The sequence below is a fragment of the Salmo salar genome, chromosome ssa01 (assembly GCF_905237065.1).
Source record: "Salmo salar chromosome ssa01, Ssal_v3.1, whole genome shotgun sequence".
In the NCBI taxonomy this organism is placed as follows: Eukaryota; Metazoa; Chordata; class Actinopteri; order Salmoniformes; family Salmonidae; genus Salmo; species Salmo salar.
In genome coordinates, this window is record NC_059442.1 from 6,077,396 (window position 1) to 6,098,667 (window position 21,272).

Genomic DNA, 21,272 nt, shown 5'->3' on the forward strand with positions numbered 1-21,272 from the left:
ACAGACCTGGGACCAGGCCACAGAAGGAGACGACAGACCTGGGACCAGGCCACAGAAGGAGACGACAGACCTGGGACCAGGCCACAGAAGGAGACGACAGAGCTGGGACCAGGCCACAGAAGGAGACGACAGACCTGGGACCAGGCCACAGAAGGAGACGACAGATCTGGGACCAGGCTAGCGGAGAGGACAGGTCCCCCTAAAACTACTTCCTCTTCCTGCCCAGGCAAGAAAGCCCCTCAGGAGTGAGTCACAGATAGTCAAAACCATAAATCTCTCTCTCTCTCCCCCTCAGGGCAGGCAGGTTGAGGAACGTTTTGAGACAGACAGTGAAACGAATAACACCAAAACTACACCCACCACCAGCTGCCCTCAGTTTCACTTGGCCAGGTCACTTGTATATATATATATATATATTTGTTTTCTCCAAAACGTGACAAAAAATACTATTGTATTTTTGGGGGGGAATTGTTAACATTTTACAGTTTTACATTTTAGTCATTTAGCAGACGCTCTTATCCAGAGCGACTTACAGTAGTGAATACATACATTTTTTTTATTTTTTTTGTACTGGCCCCTCGTGGGAATCAAACCCAAAACCCTGGCGTTGCAAACACCATCCTCTACCAACTGAGCTACAGGGAAGACTAATTAACAAAATTAGCGTTACATTCAGGTAGTCCCTTCATCCCCGTTTCCAATTTTTATTTTTTACCCCTTTTCCTCCCCCAATTGGTAGGTCAAATCTTGTCCCATCGCTGTAACTCCTTTACGGACTCTGGAGAGGCAAAGGGCCGTGCGTCCTCCGAAACACGACCCTGCCAAGCCGCACTGCTTCTTGACACAATGCTCGCTTAACCCGGAAGCCAGCCGCACCAATGTGTCAGAGGAAACATCGTCCAGCTTCTCAAGTCAGAGCAGGACCTGGAGTCTTTATACATAGTCAGATATGGCTGTGTTTCAGACAGACAGAGAGACAGGCAGAGAAAGAGAGACAAACACAGAGAGAGAGAGAAACAGACAGAGAGAGAGAAAGAAAGAAAGAGAGAGAGAGAAGAGAAAGAGAAACAGAGAGAGAGAGAGAGAAAGCGAAACAGGCAGACAGAGAGAGAGAGAGAGAGAGAAACAGGCAGACAGAGAGAGAGAGAGAGAGAGAGAGAGAGAGAGAGAGAAACAGGCAGACAGAGAGAGAGAAACAGGCAGACAGAGAGAGAGAGAGAGAGAAACAGGGAGAGAGAAACAGGCAGACAGACAGCATGGCTGCTTCATATTTACTGTCTGTTTAGAGTGATTGGGCACATTCATCAGGTGGTGTAATCTACAGTACCAGTTATGACAATGTGATTCCTATAGATCTGTGACAAACTGACTGACCGACTGGCTGAGTGACTGGCGGGCTGAGTGACAAACTGATTGACTGGCTGAGTGACTGGCAGGCTAACTGGCTTCTAGTTGACAGTCTTTAGATGGATGGGGAGAGGCTGATTGAAAGAGAGAAAGGTGCTGGGAGGGATGAATACTGTAACATCCGCAAACAGACAAAGCAGGCCATCTAAGCTTGGGTGAAACAAAAATAAGCCTAGGTTTACAAAATTAACCACGTCTTTAAGAGAACAATCCACACACAACCATCTCACGTCAATGACTGTTGTTTTTGCATTACAAGAAGTGATTAATGATACGTGAGAAAGTTACAGATGCACACATTTCATACCCCCAAGACATGCTAACCTCCCACCATTACAATAACAGGGGAGGTTAGCATTTTATATCATACCCCCAAGACATGCTAACATCTCACCATTACAATAACAGGGGAGGTTAGCATTTTATATCATACCCCCAAGACATGCTAACCTCCCACCATTACAATAACAGGGGAGGTTAGCATTTTATATCATACCCCCAAGACATGCTAACCTCTCACCATTACAATAACAGGGGAGGTTAGCATTTTATATCATACCCCCAAGACATGCTAACATCTCACCATTACAATAACAGGGGAGGTTAGCATTTTATAGCATACCCCCAAGACAAGCTAACATCTCACCATTACAATAACAGGGGAGGTTAGCATTTTATAGCATATCTCCAAGACATGCTAACCTCTCACCATTACAATAACAGGTTTGCATTTTATATAATATCTCCAAGACATGCTAACCTCCCACCATTACAATAACAGGGGAGGTTAGCATTTTATATCATACCCTCAAGACATGCTAACCTCTCACCATTACAATAACAGGGGAAGGTTAGCATTTTTTTGGATGGTATGATATTTATGCCTCTAACTTTCTCACTCGTCATGATTCATTCAGGATTATCCGTAACCATGGTAGCATCCACATTAATGTAGAAGTGTTTAGAAACCTTCTATTTACAATAAAAGTGATTCCAATACATTATTTACCATTCATTTTTATGGTGGCCCAAAATAAATCTGAAAGTGGTTCCCACTTCACAAGCTTGAAGTAAGCATTGTGTGCTAGGAATATGGGACCAAATAATAAACTTGACTACTTTAATAGACATAAGTGAATTTGTCCCAATACTTTTAGTCCCCTAAAATGGGGGGGGGACAATGTAACAAAAAGTGCTGTAATTTCTAAACAGTTCACCCAATATGGATGAAAATACCCTAAAATGAAAGCTGACAGTCTGCACTTTAACCTCATAGTCATTGTATCATTTCAAATCCAAAGTGCTGGAGTACAGAGCAAAAAATTTTTAAAAAAATGGGTCACTGTCCCAATACTGTTGGAGCTCACTGTATGATCTGAATCTGACAACCCCAGATGGACTAGAAGGATGCATTGGATCGCACTGTCACCGTGTGTAGACGCATCAGTTATATTAAAACAATTGTGAGATATAACCACAGCACACACAACTATCAGAAAGACAGGATGTGGGGCCTGCGAATGGTATAACATGCTTATTACCTGGATCATTTGCAATCGGATTAGAACACCATCTTATTCTTTAACACAAAGGCTATCCCCCCCTCATCTGGTCACATCCCACCACCACCACCCTCTGGTTCACCTTCCAACAGGACAACGACCCCTAAACACACAGCCAAGACAACACAGGAGTGGCTTCGGGACAAGTCTCTGAATGTCCTTGAGTGGCCCAGCCAGAGCCCGGACTTGAACCCGATCTAACATCTCTGGAAGGACCTGAAAATAGCTGTACAGCGACGCTCCCCATCCAACCTGACAGAGCTTGAGAAGATATGCAGAGAAGAATGGGATAAAATCCACAAATACAGGTGTGCCAAGCTTGTAGCATCATACCCAAGACTGTAATTGCTGCCAAAAGGTACCGAGTAAAGGGTCTGAATACTTATGTAAAATGTGAATTGTTTTAATATTTTTTAATAAATTTGCCAACATTTTTTATTTTATTATTTATTTTTTTAAGGTGTTTTTGCTTTGCCATTATGGGGTATGTGTAGATTGATGAGGGAAAATAAACAAACAATTTTAATCAAGTTTAGAATAAAGCTGTAACGTTACAAAATGTGGATAAAGTCAAGGTCTGAATACTCCCGGTATTCGTGTCCCAAAAACACAGACTGTTAGTTTTCATTTGACACCTAATTTAATATGCTCCTATGAACTTCACATGTTGATGCTCATGGTCCTTTTACATGGAATTACCCAGAAACCCAGCTGGGCCACAAGTCTGTACGGTTAACAGGTTCAAATGAGCGCCAGAGAGAAGGGGGAGGAAGATGTAACGGCCACAAAGAGACCGATGCTGCACATGTCCTCTGGCTCAAAATGTTTCCCGCCACGCAAGCTTCGATTAGGTTTTTGAAAATCAAAGTTGTCTATTTAGAGAAGGGGAAACTACACTTGAGACAGCTGCAGAGCAGCTCACTGCTCTTTAGGACCAGATACACACTAATATATGAAGATATTAAAGAAATAAGACGGGTTAGCTGACAACATCATGAAAATGATGTCATCGCTTCAATGGAGCAGAAGGCTGTGTGTTGTTGTGATTCTGGATGGCCAGATACAATGTAGACCATCCAAGCATTACCCCATTAATGATCTCTGAGTTACTTAGGCCTTGTTGTGATTCTGGATGGCCAGATACAATGTAGACCATCCAAGCATTAGCCCAAGTTACTTAGGCCTTGTTGTGATTCTGGATGGCCAGATACAATGTAGACCATCCAAGCATTAGCCCAAGTTACTTAGGCCTTGTTGTGATTCTGGATGGCCAGATACAATGTAGACCATCCAAGCATTACCCCATTAATGAGCTCCAAGTTACTTAGGCCTTGTTTTGATTCTGGATGGCCAGATACAATATAGACCATCCAAGCATTACCCCATTAATGATCTCCAAGTTACTTAGGCCTTGTTGTGATTCTGGATGGCCAGATATAATGTAGACCAGGTATTGCTCAACCTTCTTTGACGTGAGATCTACTTCCCCCCCATTTGCCAACCTGATGGAGATCTACCAGTCTCTAAACCAACCATCAAACTGTATGAAAAGCAATCACACCACTGAGTATAGACCTGTTGCTATGATACCTATCTGACACCCAAATATAACGTGGACCAATAACATGTTTTCCACAAATAAGTGCAGCTCATCTCATTTCCTACCTTTTAGTGTGACTTATGGCATTGGGTGGAGGCAAGTCGTTTGTCACAGTCAGGGCTGTAAGCAGCTTGTTGCAAGTCTGACGCAAGTCTCTCACAAAGTGGTCATCAGTCAGGGTAAATCTGTACTTGGGACTTCATAATCTTCATGTGAGAAAATGCAGACTCACAGAGGTAGGTTGATCCAGTGAGGGTTGATGAGTTAAGAGCACATCTTATGATGGGATATTTCTCCTGTAGCAGTAACTCCCTGAACTCTTTCTTCATCTCAGTGGTTGCCCTGGATTTCAGCTGAATGTCATTTTGAAGGATGACAATTTCAGTTTCTGCTATAGTTGTGTCCAACTGAAAAAAAGTGGTCTCATTTTGGAGGCAATGACTTCCACATTTATGTCTGTCCCTAAACGGAAAGCACCGATAAGTCCCAACAGGCTCAAGTGATGCAACGTCAGCGAAACGACTGTCAAACTCAGATAAGATGCTCTGGACTTGCTCCACGTAACGTGCACTGTCAAGCTGTGCTGTGTCCTTGCCCTGACGTTCAAGTTCTGAATGTATGTGATGAAAGAAGTGCGTTGCAGCTTTCTCGTGAGCAAAAAAAAGAAACGTCATCTCACTGTCAACTGCGTTTATTTTCAGCAAACTTAACATGTGTAAATATTTGTATGAACATAACAAGATTCAACAACTGAGACATAAACTGAACAAGTTCCACAGACATGTGACTAACAGAAATGGAATAATGTGTCCCTGAACAAAGGGGTGGTCAAAATCAAAAGTAACAGTCAGTATCTGGTGTGGCCACCAGCTGCATTAAGTACTGCAGTGCATCTCCTCCTCATGGACTGCACCAGATTTGCCAGCTCGTGCTGTGAGATGTTACCCCACTCTTCCACCAAGGCACCTGCAAGTTCTCAGACATTTCTGGGGGGAATGGCCCTAGCCCTCACCCTCCGATCCAACAGGTCCCAGACGTGCTCAATGGGATTGAGATCCGGGGTCTTCGCTGGCCATGGCAGAACACTGACATACCTGTCTGGCAGGAAATCACGCACAGAACGAGCAGTATGGCTGGTGGCATTGTCATGCTGGATGGTCATGTCAGGATGAGCCTGCAGGAAGGGTACCACATGAGGGAGGAGGATGTCTTCCCTGTAGTGTTGTCTTAGGCATCTCACAACACAGACATTGCAATTTATTGCCCTGGCCACATCTGCAGTCCTCATGCCTTCTTGCAGCATGCCTAAGGCACGGGAATCTTTCTTTTGGTGCTTTTCAGAGTCAGTAGAAAGGCCTCTTTAGTGTCCTAAGTTTTCATAACTGTGACCTTAATTGCCTACCGTCTGTAAGCTGTTAGTGTCTTAACGACCGTTCCACAGGTGCACGTTCATTAATTGTTTATGGTTCATTGAACAAGCATGGGAAACATGCTTCACAATGAAGATCTGTGAAGTCATTTGGATTTTTACGAATTATCTTTGAAAGACCTGAAAAAAAAGGAGGTTTGTTGTTGTTGTTTGTTGCCGAGTTTAGTTTGTATTTAAAGTGTTCATGTCGATGACACGTTTGCCTTTTCCTTTGCAGCTCTACATTCAGTTCATTAAGCATGTAAATTAGGTCAGTGAGAAAAGCTCAATCCAGGAGGCACTGTGTCCTCTAGCTGTGCACATTCTGCATGTTTGGAGACCTTGAGAAACTCCTTGATTTCAGACAACTCCTCAATGAATTTCCCTAAAAAAATAAAATAAAAGAACCACGGCTCAGCCACCACACATCCGTGTGCAGCAGCTTCAGTCTCTTCTAAGTGAGCTTGAAATAGCATCCGCTGTAGAGGCTTCTTGATCGACTAGAACACACAATCTTCATCGCAACATCCATCACCTCTTTCATGTTTAACATCTTGCCGCACAAAGCTTGCCGATGAATTCCGCAGTTGATAACTAAGAAAGTTCGAGGAAGAATCATCTCGTTTGCACAATGCAACGAACCCACTAATGCGGCCTACCATAGCGGGAGCCCCATCGGTAGTAATGGAGACAAGCTTACAAAAGGGCAGTTGGAATTTGTTAGCAAACTCCATAAATGCTTGGAAAAATATCTTTGCCCCTTGTATGTCCTTTCAGTGGCAAAATGGCGAGCAGTTTCTCCTTTGTACTCATGTTGTCAAATAGCATTCTGATGAAAATGCATAACTGTGCCACATCTACCATATCTGTGGACTCGTCACACTGGAGGAAATAACACTCGCAGTTGTCAATATCCTTCTTCAATTGATCCTCGAGGTTCTCCGCTATTCCCTCATCTTCTTGTCACCGTTTGGTAGAGCATGGTGTTTGCAACGCCAGGGTTGTGGGTTCGATTCCCACGGGGGGCCAGTATGAGAAAAAAAATATATATGAAATGAAATGTATGCATTCACTACTGTAAATCGCTCTGGATAAGAGCGTCTGCTAAATGACTAAAATGTAAAAAAAAAAAAAAATGTAAAATGTATTTCTGGACAACTGAATGTCATTGATGGCAGCCATAATTTCAGTCTTATTCTTAACATCTCCAAACAGCGAGTCTGCAGCCTCGGGTAAATGCTTCCTTGATCCTCTCCCCATCTTTGAATGACTTTTTAGCCTCAGTAAATGCTTCCTTGATCTTCTCCCCATCTTTATCAAATTTTGATGCTTAGCAGGAACGTGACTCACACAACAAGATGCTATAGTTACGGTCTTCCCTTTGGTCACAGGCCTTGTGAAAATTCACTGCTGCGCTGCCAGTTGATTTTTTTTTTTTTAGTTCTTGTACCTTTCTTCTTCTTCGTAATTCAGTCTTTGCTGGAAAATCTATTTCCTGGGTTGTGTGTGGGTTTTAAAATGTCGTTCTATGTTACCTTTCTTTGGGACAGCGATGCTATTATGGCAGATGAGGCACACACAGTTTGACATGACAAAAAAAAAAAAATGATCCTCCTCCCATTCCTTGTGGAAATGATACGTTTTTTTTTTTTTTTTTAATCTTCCCCTTCACTCATTATTGCTGCTGTCGACCACACAAAGTTAGCTAGCTAGCTACCGGTCTGGCATCACCGTGACCTCGACTTAGAGCTGGCGGGCGGTATCTGACCCCATAGGTCAATAAGTGGGCAGGGACTGGTCATATTTTATGTAAATCACGTGACTTTTCAGACATGGCTGTGAATGGAGGACTGTCGAACGTTAAAACAGAAAAGAGATTATAGGCATTGATTTGTGTGGCTGAATTTTAGTCGATGTATAATCATCTCACGATCAACCGGCAAGCACTCTGCGATCGACCAGTAGATCAAGACCGACTGGTTGGGCACCTCTAATGTAGACCATCCAAGCATTACCCCCCAGTTACTTAGGCCTTGTTGTGATTCTGGGTGGCCAGATATAATGTAGACCATCCAATCATTACCCCATTAATGATCTCTGAGTTACTTAGGCCTTGTTGTGATTCTGGATGGCCAGATATAATGTAGACCATCCAAGCATTACCCCCAGTTACTTAGGCCTTGTTGTGATTCTGGATGGCCAGATATAATGTAGACCATCCAATCATTACCCCATTAATGATCTCTGAGTTACTTAGGCCTTGTTGTGATTCCAGATAGCCAGACATAATGTAGCCATCCAAGCTATTACACCCAGATACTAAGGCCTTGTTGTGATTCTACATGGCCAGATAATAATGTAGACCATCCAAGGATTACCCCCAGTTACTTAGGCCTTGTTGTGATTCTGGATGGCCAGATATAATGTAGACCATCCAAGCATTACCCCATTAATGAGCTCCAAGTTACTTAGGCCTTGTTGTGATTCTGGATGGCCAGATACAATGTAGACTAGGGCTTGGCGGTATACCGTTTTTTTATGATATACCGGTATTGATGCAGGGACCGGTTTGGGTTTTTACTTTACCTTCTAAACCGGTATTTGATTGTTTGATTTGTTAAAATGTGATATGCCATGTGTAATGTTAATTTTTATACTTTACTTCGCTACTCGAGTCATCTCTCTCCTCTCTTTCTCTCCGTGCCACTTTCCACACAGACCTAGCCACGCCCCCTGTCACTCAAGGAGCACATTTGATGTTCCTCGAGACGCTTGCGTTCAGTCTGCATGGTCAATGCAGCACATGCAACAAAGTTGATGACAACAATGCTGTTTTCACTTTGCTTCTTAATATAAATCCAATTGCGTTCTATAAATGACACTATTCGTTTTGTGTTTCTTTCATCAGTAAACAGCTAGTTTGTCTTTTCTTAGCAAGTTTCCCTAAATCTTGTGAGATTCTAAATTGTTAGCCGCTAATGCTAATAGCTAGCTAATAAATGTACTGAGTAAGAGCAAACGTTGCTAGCTAATACAGCCTGGTAATACCAGTGATGATGTAGACCTAAATCAGCATGTCGTTTGTGCAACAGTATCTTCTAAATCAAAGAGGAATATGCAAAGCAAGAATATGTTAGCTACATGAAGTAGCTAAGAGAAAACATGCAGTAGCCAAAGCTTATAAGGTTCCCTAGGAAACACTTATCAACACTTTAGTTCCTACCCTGTCACAATAATGCCTCCCTGGCATTTTAATTCATTATCATCTCAAACAACACTGTATTCAAAGTGCCCACTATCATATTCTAACTATAGAATTAGAATAGTCATTCTATTCCATGATTAGAACAGTTTTGCTCTAATTCGGAAGTCAAATCGTAATTGCAACATTTGGTTAAAAATAAGTCCTAGATTATTTTCCCATATCGTGCAGCCCAACATAGCAGTGTGAAAATTATCTCAATTGAGCAGTGGTGTAAAAATACTTTCAAGTACTACTTAAGTTGGTTTTTTTTTGGTATCTGTACTTTACTTAACTAGTTTTATTTTTGACAACTTCTAGTTCACTACATTCCTAAAGAAAATACTGTACTTTTTACTCCCTACATTTCCCCTGACACCTAAAAGTACTCGTTACATTTTGAACGCTTAGCAGGACAGGAAAATGGTCCAATTCACACACTTGTCAAGAGAACATCCCTGGTCATCTACTGCCTCTGATCTGGTGGACTCACTAAACACAAATGCTTTGTTTGTAAATTATGTCTGAGTGTTGGGAGTGTGCCCCTGGCTATCCGTACATTTAAAAAAAACGAGAAAACGGTGCCATCTGGTTTGCTTAATATAAGGAATTTTAAATGATTTATACTTTTGATACTTAAGTACATTTTATCAATTACATTTACTTTTGATACTTAAGTATATTTAAAACCAAATACTTTTACTCAAGTAGTATTTTACTGGGTGACTTTCACTTGTACTTGAGTAAAAGTATAGCTACCTTAACAGAAAGTTACTCAAGTATGACCATTGGGTACTTTTTCCACCACTGCAAATTGAGTACAGGAAATACCGAAATAATAAAAGTGCTGAAATTTGTTTTGGTTAAATTTCAATTGAACAGTATAAACCAATCAGAATGGAGAAAGACTCATTGAAATCACTTAGAATATATGTGTTGCCACCCTGGGATCACTCACTACTCATAAAGCACCCTGGGATCACTCACTACTCATAAAGCACCCTGGGATCACTCACTACTCATAAAGCACCCTAGGATCACTCACTACTCATAAAGCATCCTGGGATCACTCACTACTCATAAAGCACCCTGGGATCACTCACTACTGCACCCTGGGATCACTCACTACTCATAAAGCACCCTGGGATCACTCACTACTAAAGCACCCTGGGATCACTCACTACTGCACCCTGGGATCACTCACTACTCATAAAGCACCCTGGGATCACTCACTACTCATAAAGCACCCTGGGATCACTCACTACTCATAAAGCACCCTGGGATCACTCACTACTCATAAAGCACCCTGGGATCACTCACTACTCATAAAGCACCCTGGGATCACTCACTACTCATAAAGCACCCTAGGGATCACTCACTACTCATAAAGCACCCTAGGGATCACTCACTACTCATAAAGCACCCTGGGATCACTCACTACTCATAAAGCAAATGTACAACTTTTATTAATCAAAAACTAAAAATACTGCCATATACCGATATAATATTTTGGCCATATCGCCCAGCCCTAATGTAGACTAAGCATTACCCCATTAATGAGCTCCAAGTTACTTAGGCCTTGTTGTGATTCTGGATGGCCAGATACAATGTAGACCATCCAAGCATTACCCCATTAATGAACTCTGAGTTACTTAGGCCTTGTTGATTCTGGCCAGACAGCTACCAACAATAACAAGAAGCTGCCATGTGGGGAATCGTAGGCAGCTCGTTTCAGCCAGTTTCATTTTGTTCTTGATACCATGTCTTGTTGAGATGCTTTGACTGATGCCACGTCTATGCTAATATGGCAAGAATTCACTAGCTTGCTAACCAACCATTGTAAGGATGTATTTGAGACAACACGTGTCCATTGTGCATATGTATTTATGTTTTCAATAAAACATTGGAGACTAAATATTTTACAAGTCAATCTTAGTCACGTGTCAAACTCATTCCACGGAGGGACGAGTGTCTGAGGGTTTTCGCTCCTCCCTTGTGATTGGTTGATCAATTAAGGTCACTAATTAGTAAGTAACTCCCCTCGTTGTCTAGGTCTTAATTGAAAGGGGGAAAAAAACAGACACTAGGCCCTCCATTGAATGAGTTTGACACCCCTGATCTAAGCCAAACCTGTCTGCTGTGCACGTGTCAGTTTTGTTACTAAACAACCAACCCATCTATACTGAGCGTTTGGATGTGTCTTATTGAAATTGGGATAAACAAAGATGGGGTGCATTTGATCTAAGCTAAACCTCAAAGTGCATCAGCTCCATTTGCTTGCTCTCTTACAGTGGACCTGGCTTGCTGCTACTGCACCCTATCCTTGTTTATCCCACCCAAAGAAGGGCACTGCATTCATCCACCTCTGGCCTGCTCGCCTCCCTACCTCTGCGGAAGCACAGTTCCCGCTCAGCCCAGTCAAAACTGTTCGCTGCTCTGGCACCCCAATGGTGGAACAAGCTCCCTCACGACGCCAGGACAGCGGAGTCAATCACCACCTTCCGGAGACACCTGAAACCCCACCTCTTTAAGGAATACCTGGGATAGGATAAAGTAACCCTTCTAACCCTCCACCCCAAAGAAGATATAGATGTACTATTGTAAAGTGGTTGTTCCACTGGATATCATAAGGTGAATGCACCAATTTGTAAGTCGCTCTGGATAATTATATTATATCCTGCCTGTTTGGCCCTGTCCGGGGGTATCATCGGATGGGGCCACAGTGTCTTCTGATCCCTCCTGTCTCAGCCTCCAGTATTTATGCTGCAGTAGTTTATGTGTCGGGGGGCTAGGGTCAGTCTGTTACATCTGGAGTATTTCTCTTGTCTTATCCGGTGTCCTGTGTGAATTTAAATATGCTCTCTCTAATTCTCTCTTTCTCTCGGAGGACCTGAGCCCTAGGACCATGCCTCAGGACTACCTGGTATGATGACTCCTTGCTGTCCCCAGTCCACCTGGCCGTGCTGCTGCTCCAGTTTCAACTGTTCTGCCTGCGGCTATGGAACCCTGACCTGTTCACCGGACGTGCTTGTTGCACCCTCGACAACTACTATGATTATTATTATTTGACCATGCTGGTCATTTATGAACATTTTAACATCTTGACCCATGTTCTGTTATAATATCCACCCTGCACAGCCAGAAGAGGACTGGCCACCCCTCATAGCCTGGTTCCTCTCTAGGTTTCTTCCTAGGTTTTTGGCCTTTCTAGGGAGTTTTTCCTAGGGAGTTTTTCCTAGCCACCGTGCTTCTTTCACATGCATTGCTTGCTGTTTGGGGTTTTAGGCTGGGTTTCTGTACAGCACTTTGAGATATCAGCTGATGTACGAAGGGCTATATAAATACATTTGATTTGATAAGAGCGTCTGCTAAATAGGAAATGTGGACGTAGAACAATCTTGACTGAAGCACCGCTGCAAGAAGATGCCCTATTAGAACCAATAGGCCTATTCACAATGATGGAAACTGTTGTGTCAATCACTAATCAAAAAATGTTTAGCAGGACTGTGCTGTGAAGTTGCTTGTCATCTCGAAACTTCCTTAAAACAGTTTTGAAACCTGTGACTTGAGAAACAGGACACTTAAACACGGAGTCATGTTGCTTTTACCTAGTAAATAACAGGCTAATCCATATTGTGAGAGGCTGGGGGGGGGAGACGGGTTTCGGACAACCTTTTACACAAGGCAAATGCAGCATTTACGAGGTAGTTAACGATTAAGAGCCATCCCACTCATTTCAGTTCGGCTCTGATCTCAACTCAGGTTATTGGATGACGTCGCTCTCGTTTCACTTTTACATTTAGGCCTGCATCTGTATTGCAAAACATGAGTCAAAACATGATCCTTCTTAAAAAAATAACGAAAGGACCATCATATTCTACCTACAACATGTAGACATTTGACGCTCCGACTCAGAGCCAAGTTGCATATTTTTTGTTGGTATATGTTAAATGCAGTATAATCTACAGTGGGGAAACATGTGTATATAAAATAATGTAATATATAAAATAATGAAATAGAAACAGTTGCTAGACATGTCAGTAACTATTGTTTCCATCACCTCACCAACTAACCACATTAAAAAAGATAATTAATATGGTTGATAAATGTACCTTTCGCAACGCTTGGACGAAGAGGCCTCGCCATTTGTGACTGTTCTCGTCACTTGAAAAGTCGTATATTTGTTGCGGCTGCATGGCTCCTTACGTTGCCGTGATCCGGTGCCGTGATCCGGGATGGATTGTCAGCATCGGCCCCCGGTTAGTCCTTGTGGGTGGGTCAGTCCAGGCACGGTGGAAAAAAATAAAAATCAGCTTGAGGTAAACTAAGATAATAATAACACTAGCTAAACCGTACACCAAATCGAGCAAGGTTTGGTAATGCTAACTAGAAGAAAAAAAAACACGTATTACTGTTAGCGAGCTAATTTAAGTGCAAAGCCAATATAAGCTAGTTAGCGATAACCTGATATTAAAATTTTACAAAGTGCTAGCTAGCTAGGCTAGCAACTCACTTGTTAGCGGTCTCATTTACTAGCTAGTTAATATGGTAGCTCGCCTAGCTCGCTAGCTAATTAGTTAGCCAACTCAGGCTTTCCTTTCAAGCGTTTCTAGCTAGCGAACTAGCTAATAAACACCAATTGTTAGCTAGTTAGCTAAGCTAACTGGCAAACTGCTATTTTAGATAGTTAGCCTGTTAGATAAAAACAAAACAAAAAAATTAAACATATCCAGCTAGTTAGCCATTTCAGATAAATGTCACGACTAAACGTTATGTTACTACCTATTGTAATTTAGGTTTAGCGCTATCACCTGATAGCTAGCTAGCTAGAGAGAGAACACATCTGTATGCAAAGGCTGTCTATCATGGCCTTGGTGCACTGCGAGTTAGCTATGTTGTAGGCACAAGGACTATTCATTCAATTCCCAAAAAAAAAAAGGAGTAAACTTTCTCCTCTGTTTTACTTCAACAAACATCATATTTTCCTGCTTCGGTTAATCGCGCACTTTAAATAACAATTCCCATTAGAATAGTCAGAGGCATGTTTTTATCCAGTGTCCAGCGGCACAACAGAAGCGCTTGTTGATGTGTTTTTTTGTTGTTGTTGTTATCGTTGGGAAGATGGTTCGTCCCTTAACTCCTTAACTCAACGTCGGTGCGTTGTCTTGCCCGAATCTCAGCCAGTCACTTGCTCACTCCTGCGTCCTGCGTAGACAGGCAGTGAGTTTGCGTAAGCACAGGGAGGGAGGGAGGGGGGAAACCCCCACTTTTTGTCCAGGGAAAGAGTCGTGGAACACAAGTTTGTGTACCTCATTTTTATTTATAGTTTACAAAATAAGTATACCTTGCTAGTTTATCATTATTGCTTATGACAATTAAAGACAGCCTAAATTTTTTTTTGCATGATTTCAATTGCTCCAGTTTTTGAAATGATGCAACTTAGAAACTCGAAAATGACATACATTTTTTTTTTTTAAATCATGCTTCATGGGAACATATTTAACATATGACTATGTTTGAACAGTAGTGGCTGTAATAAAATAGGCTTATATGATTTCACTGTGAGTCAACTTCTGCCATTGTGCAGTTTGGTTACTGTACTGTAAGATCCTGCCCCCATGTGGACATAAAGTGACCTTGCTCACAAATTCAGGGGAATGATTAGAGAAATAATGTACAAAACCATTAGGAACACCTTCCTAATATTGAGTTGCACCCACTTTTGCCCTCAGGACAGCCTCAATTCGTCAGGGAATGGACTTCAAGGTGTCTGAAAGCATTCCACAGGGATGCTGGCCCATTGACTGTGTGTTTGTTTATTCCATGTGTAACTCTGTGTTGTTGTTTGTGTCGCTTTGCTTTATCTTGGCCAGGTCGCAGTTGTAAATGAGAACTTGTTCACAACTAGCCTACCTGGTTAAATAAAGGTTAATTAAAATAAATAAAATGTTGACTCCAATGCTTCCCACAGTTGTCAAGTTTGTTGGATGAGTGGATGTCCTTTGGGATCCATTTCTGCAATACAGTTGAGAATGGGAAAAGGGGGGGATACCTAGTCAGTTGTACAACTGAATGCTTTCAACTGAAATGTGTCTTCTGCATTTAACCCTCTGAATCAGAGAGGTGCGGGAGTTGATAACAGATGCTATGAAGCCAACCTTACTGAACCATATCACTCGTTGGCTGAATCAAATCAAATGTATTTATATAGCCCTTCTTACATCAGCTGAACCCTGTTGTGCTGGCACAGATTCACTACTCACAGGCATCCTCTCAGGATCCCTTGACCCATCCTCCTCTACTTTCTTCACTGCCTCAGCATACCACACCTTCTGCACTACTCTGACCACTACCTCCACCTGTCTCTCTCTCACCGTACACTTCTGATCCCCCAGCAACATGGGCACCCTTACAATTGACATGACTTTGTCAGCTAAACACTCAAGATTCAAAACGACTGATAGTGACTGCTGTTTCACCGCCGGGTCTGCGTGGCATCAAACGGCAGGCGCCACAAACACTTCAATCTCTCCACCTGCACACTTAAAGCTACCTCAGAAATCACTCCTTTCAATGGTGCTCTAGTCCTAAACACAAAGCAAGAAAAAAAGATCTTGACCTAAGTTGCGTGACACGGAGTGCCCGCTCCATCTGTTCGGAAGAAACAAACATCACAAATCCACTACAGGTTACAAGTGTAACAGTGTAGGTTCCGTCCCTCGCTTCGCCCCGACCCGGGCTCGAACCAGGGACCCTCTGCACACATCAAAAACTGACACTCCACGAAGCATCGTTACCCATCGCTCCACAAAAGCCAACTGATTCAACTGCACCCAACTCCTTCCCCACCCACCCCTGAAACCACATATGGATCCGCCAAAAGGCAAGGATCCACTTTCTACAAAAAAATGAAACTCCTACTGGACCAGATTGTTCTTTATCATGCCCATGGATGAGAAGGCTAGGACTCCCGAGCTCTTTACCACACCTTTTCTCGCTCTCATTCACTTCCATTTCACCTCCATAACTCCGTCTGGTGCGCGGCTCACTCTGTTTGTGCTTGACATGAATCTAATTTCGACACACCATCTCCATTTTTAGCACCATCTTCCTCAAATTCAAATCCAACCTCTTCTCCCTCTCTCCCCTCTATTCCCCCTCAGAAATCCACCTTTGTTTCCCTGTCCCAATATTCCTCTTCTTCTGACATTGCTGGCCATCTCCAATACATGTCTCAAGGCTTAGAAATCCTTCTTTAAACTTGCTCTTCCCCTTCATCTACACTGATTGAAGTGATTTTAACATGTGACATCAATAAGGGATCATAGCTTTCACCTGGATTCACCTGGTCAGTCTATGTCATGGAAAGAGGTGTTCCTAATGTTTTGTACACTATGTCATTCTTACAGCCAAGTCATTATCTTTATCCTGCATATTCGTACAAGATTTCCAATATACTGCACCAATAATAATAATAATGTGAAAAGTCATTTATTTAAAATAGATTGAATTTCTGTAATAAACGTTTGTCTCTGGAGTTGTACACATCACAAATCTCAAAATGAGAGAATTACAAATCGTAGACAAATCAATTAAACCGTTTCATATCATCTCAGTAAACAGGCTAACAAAATTAAACCGTTTTTCAAAAACAATCACTGTCAAAAAATGTGACTGCGGCAAAATGAAAAAATGGCAGTATTCTTACCGCAAAACTTTGATAAATATATTCAGTTTATGATAAAACAAATGGTTTTAAATCATCATAAATCAATGCGTTAAATATGAAAATGCAGAAGTGGTGGTGAACACCAAGATATGTTTAGCACTACTGTACATATTCATTATCCAAAACCAAAAGCAATGAGGGATCACATGAGCATACAGGACCACAGTGGAGCAAGACTTTCATTTAGAACATTCTGGTGATTTATTGGCATCATCTGTGCAACCAACTACATTTCAAACGTTAAGCGTCGGTATAAAGCTATTTCTACGGAGATTCTCCATTTCATTTGCTTTTTAGTCCAAGATTAGGTTTAATCTTGTCTGGAAAACTGGTCCTCGGTAGCATGGACATGGGTTGAACGGTGGGAACCCGGTTACTGAGATTTACTGGCCAAAACCACTCATTTCCCCGCGGGATAAATTATAATACATGATTTATATGAACAGCATGCGGTGAAATGGAACTGTTAAATTATATGCGATGTCTAAATCTGTCTTCTCCACGGCCTCTGCCCCCACCCTGCACGTTGATGATTCATCATGCAGACAGCCCTGCTCAGTGCGGAACGCAGTTCACAATGCATGTAGATCTATCAGCCTCATCGTTTGAAAGAGTGATGGAGGTAGGCTACAGCAGGTATTTATTCAGACCCATAACCATTCAATCTTCGTGAAGAGAAGTGAAAGCCGTCTGCATCTAATTCTAGTCCTATATTATTCAACGATGTCATTTAGAATGGATTTAGGACACGAAACATTTCATTTAAACTGTTGAAAGCGAGTTAAGGAATAAGCAACAATAGAGAGAGGACGTAGGCTAATAACATTAGGGGAAATATTAAAGCTACATATGCGTCAGCCTACTAATTATACAAATAGGCAATATTATATTTCAAAATTAAAATCAAATTCGCTAGCCTGTACTTGTAACCTTGTAGGCCGCATCGTATGTTCTCTCTCCCTGCTTTATCATGGTTCGAAAGATGTACGTAATTCTAGTCCATATAATATAGTATAATACAGTACAGTAATACAGTTCACACTCAAAACAGATTAGCCTACTGCAGATAGTTTTATTTATTTACCCAAGAGAGCATATAGCTAGCTACATCTATAGCTCCATCTATGGGAATTTATGTTTTTCTGTCGTGCGTAATGTGCAGTAGCCTATATGTCATATCTATTGGAAAACAGCACAATTATTTGGGCACAATTATTGGGCTCATTAAAATGTCTTAAATGTAGGGTTCATTAAATGTCTAATGTAGGGCCCATCAGGCTCAGGTAGCATCAGGCTTGAATTTTAAAAATATTTTTGTTATTTTGTGTTGTATTTTACCCCCTTTTCTCCTCAATTTCGTGATATCCAATTGCGATCTTGTCTCATCGCTGCAACTCTCCAACGAGGCTGGGAGAGGTGAAGGTCGAGTCACGAGTCCTCTGAAACATGACTCGCCAAGCTGCGCTTCTTAACACCCGCCCGCTTAACCAGGAAGCCAGCTGCACCAATGTGTCAGAGGAAACACCATTGAACTGACAACTGAAGTCAGCCTGCGGGCACCTGGCCCACCACAAGGAGTCGCTAGATCGCGATGAGCCAAGTGAAGCCCCCCCTTCCAAAGCCTACCCTACCCCGGACGACACCGGGCCAATTGTGCGCCGCCCTATGGGACTCCTGGTAGCGGCCGGTTGTGTCAACCTGGGATCGAACCCGGGTCTGTAGTGACGCCTCAAGCACTGCGATGCAGTACCTTAGACCGCTGCGCCACTCAGGAGGCCCCAGGCTTTAATTTTCTATCCAAGCTCTAATCAAATCCAGACATGGGCCTATTTATAATGCTTTATATTGCTTTCTAATGCTTTTGAATGACACTACCGGTTTTGATGGGAAATACCGGGTTACCACGGAGAAAAAAGTGATTTATTCTCTGGATGGCAGATTTAAAATACTGGGAAAATATTCAACCCTAGTCTAGGCCCTTTGCTTAAGGGATTCTATAGATCACAATTACCCTCTAGTCTTCCACCTACAGCGCATTCAGACCCACCCGACTTTTCCACATTTTGTTATGTTACAGCCTTATTCTAAAATTGATTAAAATAGCCCCCCCCAATCAATCTACACACAATACCCCAGAATTACAAAGCAGTCTGAGGCCCTGAGCGCTCTGGAGCTGGTTTTCATCAAGTATCTCTCTGTATTTGGCTCCGTTCATCTTTCCCCTCAATCCTGACTAGTGTCCCACTCCCTTCCGTTGAAAAACAACCTCACAGCATGATGCTGCCACCACCATGCTTCACCGTAGGGATGGTGCCAGGTTTCCTCCAGTCGTGACGCTTGGCATTCAGGCCAAAGAGTTCAATCTTGGTTTCATCAGACCAGATAATCTTGTTTCTCATGGTCTGAGAGTCCTTAAAGTGCCTTTTGACAAACTCCAAGCTGGCTGTCATGTGCCTTTTACTGAAGAGGTGCTTTCGTCTGGCCACTACCTGATTGGTGGAGTTCATTGCTGCAGAAATGTTTTGGTACACTTACCAGGATCTGTGCCTTTTTATTTTTAATAAATTAGCAAACATTTCAAAAAACCTGTTTTCGTTTTGTCATTATAAAAGGTATTGTGTGTAGATTGAGGGAAATAAGGTTGTAACGTAACAAAATGTGGAGAAAAAGAAAATCAAGGAGTCAGAATATTTTCCGAATGCACTTTACATACTCCATTCAGTACATGCTGCTCAGTGTACTCCATTCAGTACATGCTGCTCAGTGTATTCCATTCAGTACATGTGTCACGTCCTGACCAGCAGAGGGAGTAGTTGTTTAGTATTTTTGGTCAGGACGTGGCAGAAGTACTGTGTTGTATGTGTTTTTCTGGTATTTCTGTTTCTATGTTGGTCTGTGTGGCTCCCGATCAGGGACAGCTGGTTATCGTTGTTCCTGATTGGGAGTCATATATTAGGAGTGTGTTTGTCACCTGGTTTTTGTGGGTTGTTTTATTTCGCACTGCTACGTATAGTTATAGCCTGTGAAACTGTCTCCTGTCGTTCTACTTTATTGTTTTTTCCGTGTGCATCAAACTTAATAAAATGATGTGGAACCCGCTGCGTATTGGTCTGACAGTGATTTCTCGTATTGGTCTGACATGCTGCTCAGTGTACTCCATTCTAGCCTGACCAATCTGCTGTAGGGTTGCAAATTCCAGTAACATTTACAAACCTACCGAGTTTTCCAGAAATCCCTGTTGGAATATTCCTGCAATTAGGAGGGACTAAGCAGATAATCCTGTAATCCTCCAACCTGGATTTCTGGAAAACCTGGGAATTTTTGGAAAGTTACCGGATTTTACAACCTTCCTCTGCTGACGCAGGTGGACACTGGACCAGTGAGCAGCAGTAACAGCAGATTGGATGGATCATTTCCTGGTGAAGTTTCTTGGCGCAGATCCAGGATCAGTTTACACTCGCCCACTCCAAACTAACCATTGGGGATAATGCAGAACTGACCCGAGATTAGCATCCTAGCATCATCACTGCTTCACTATATCACTAGGTGACCTGCAGCTGGATCAGATGGATCAATGTTGTTGGGGAAGTGTTGGTAGGGGAAGTGTAGGTACGTCCCAAATGCCACCCTATTCCCTGTGGGCTCTGGTCAAAAGTTGTGCATAGAAGTAAAAAAAGAACTCAAAAGTAGGGAATAGGATGCCATTTGGGTATGCATCTGAAGAGCGCCTCTAGAGTTTTTAGAGGCTGAAACGTCTCTCCACCTCGTCTGCCACCATCTCTGCTATGGCCAGGGAAGAGGTGGCGGCGGGCGACGGAGCGTTGCGTACATGGAGGACCCTGCTGCCCACATCACCGACACCAACGTCAAACACAAAGTCATCTACCAGGTTCCCATCGCGGTCCAGAGCCTGGGCCCTCACCCCTGCTGGACCCCTGCAACAGACAAACACACAACACTGTTAAGTCATATTTCCACTATGGATTTGCTCCAGTATTTCACCAAAAAAAAGCTCAGACTTTGGTGTTTCCACCTCCACAGCCCGGCTCCAGTGACTCACTGGGCCTCAGTGGCATTTTTCAGCTCGCATTTACATAATGACTAACTGTGAAACACGGGTTAACACCTTCTCACAAAGAACTGTCTTGATGGTGCAAAGGTTGTTAATTCTGCTCTTCACAAGTCCTCAGTCAGCCCTACGTAAATACAGAATATACCTACAGTGCATTCGGAAAGTATTCAGACCCCGTTCCTTTTTCCACATTTTGTTACGTTACAGCCTTATTCTAAAATTGATATAATTATTTTTTCCCCCTCTCAAGCTA

The 21,272-nt window shown here is 42.5% G+C and overlaps 2 protein-coding genes across 6 annotated transcripts in view; both read right to left on the minus strand.

The window, feature by feature from the left end:
- sos2 (son of sevenless homolog 2 (Drosophila)) overlaps positions 1-14,424 on the minus strand; it is a 97,709-nt gene extending 83,285 nt beyond the window's left edge. The window contains exons 1-2 of one of the 5 annotated variants that reach the window (XM_045708881.1): positions 14,030-14,424; positions 13,331-13,484 (exon numbers count right to left, since the gene is read on the minus strand). In XM_045708881.1, coding sequence (XP_045564837.1) covers positions 13,331-13,414 — 84 coding nt within the window. In that variant the 5' untranslated portion in view covers positions 13,415-13,484; positions 14,030-14,424. Of the gene's footprint in view, positions 1-13,330 lie in introns of all 5 variants that reach the window. The other 4 variants (XM_045708977.1, XM_045708907.1, XM_045708944.1 and 1 more) reach the window with 4 other exon arrangements.
- Positions 14,425-16,693: 2,269 nt separating this feature from the next.
- l2hgdh (L-2-hydroxyglutarate dehydrogenase) overlaps positions 16,694-21,272 on the minus strand; it is a 30,241-nt gene continuing 25,662 nt past the window's right edge. The window contains exon 10 of the mRNA XM_014195232.2: positions 16,694-20,882. Coding sequence (XP_014050707.1) covers positions 20,687-20,882 — 196 coding nt within the window. The 3' untranslated portion in view covers positions 16,694-20,686. The remainder of the gene's footprint in view (positions 20,883-21,272) is intronic.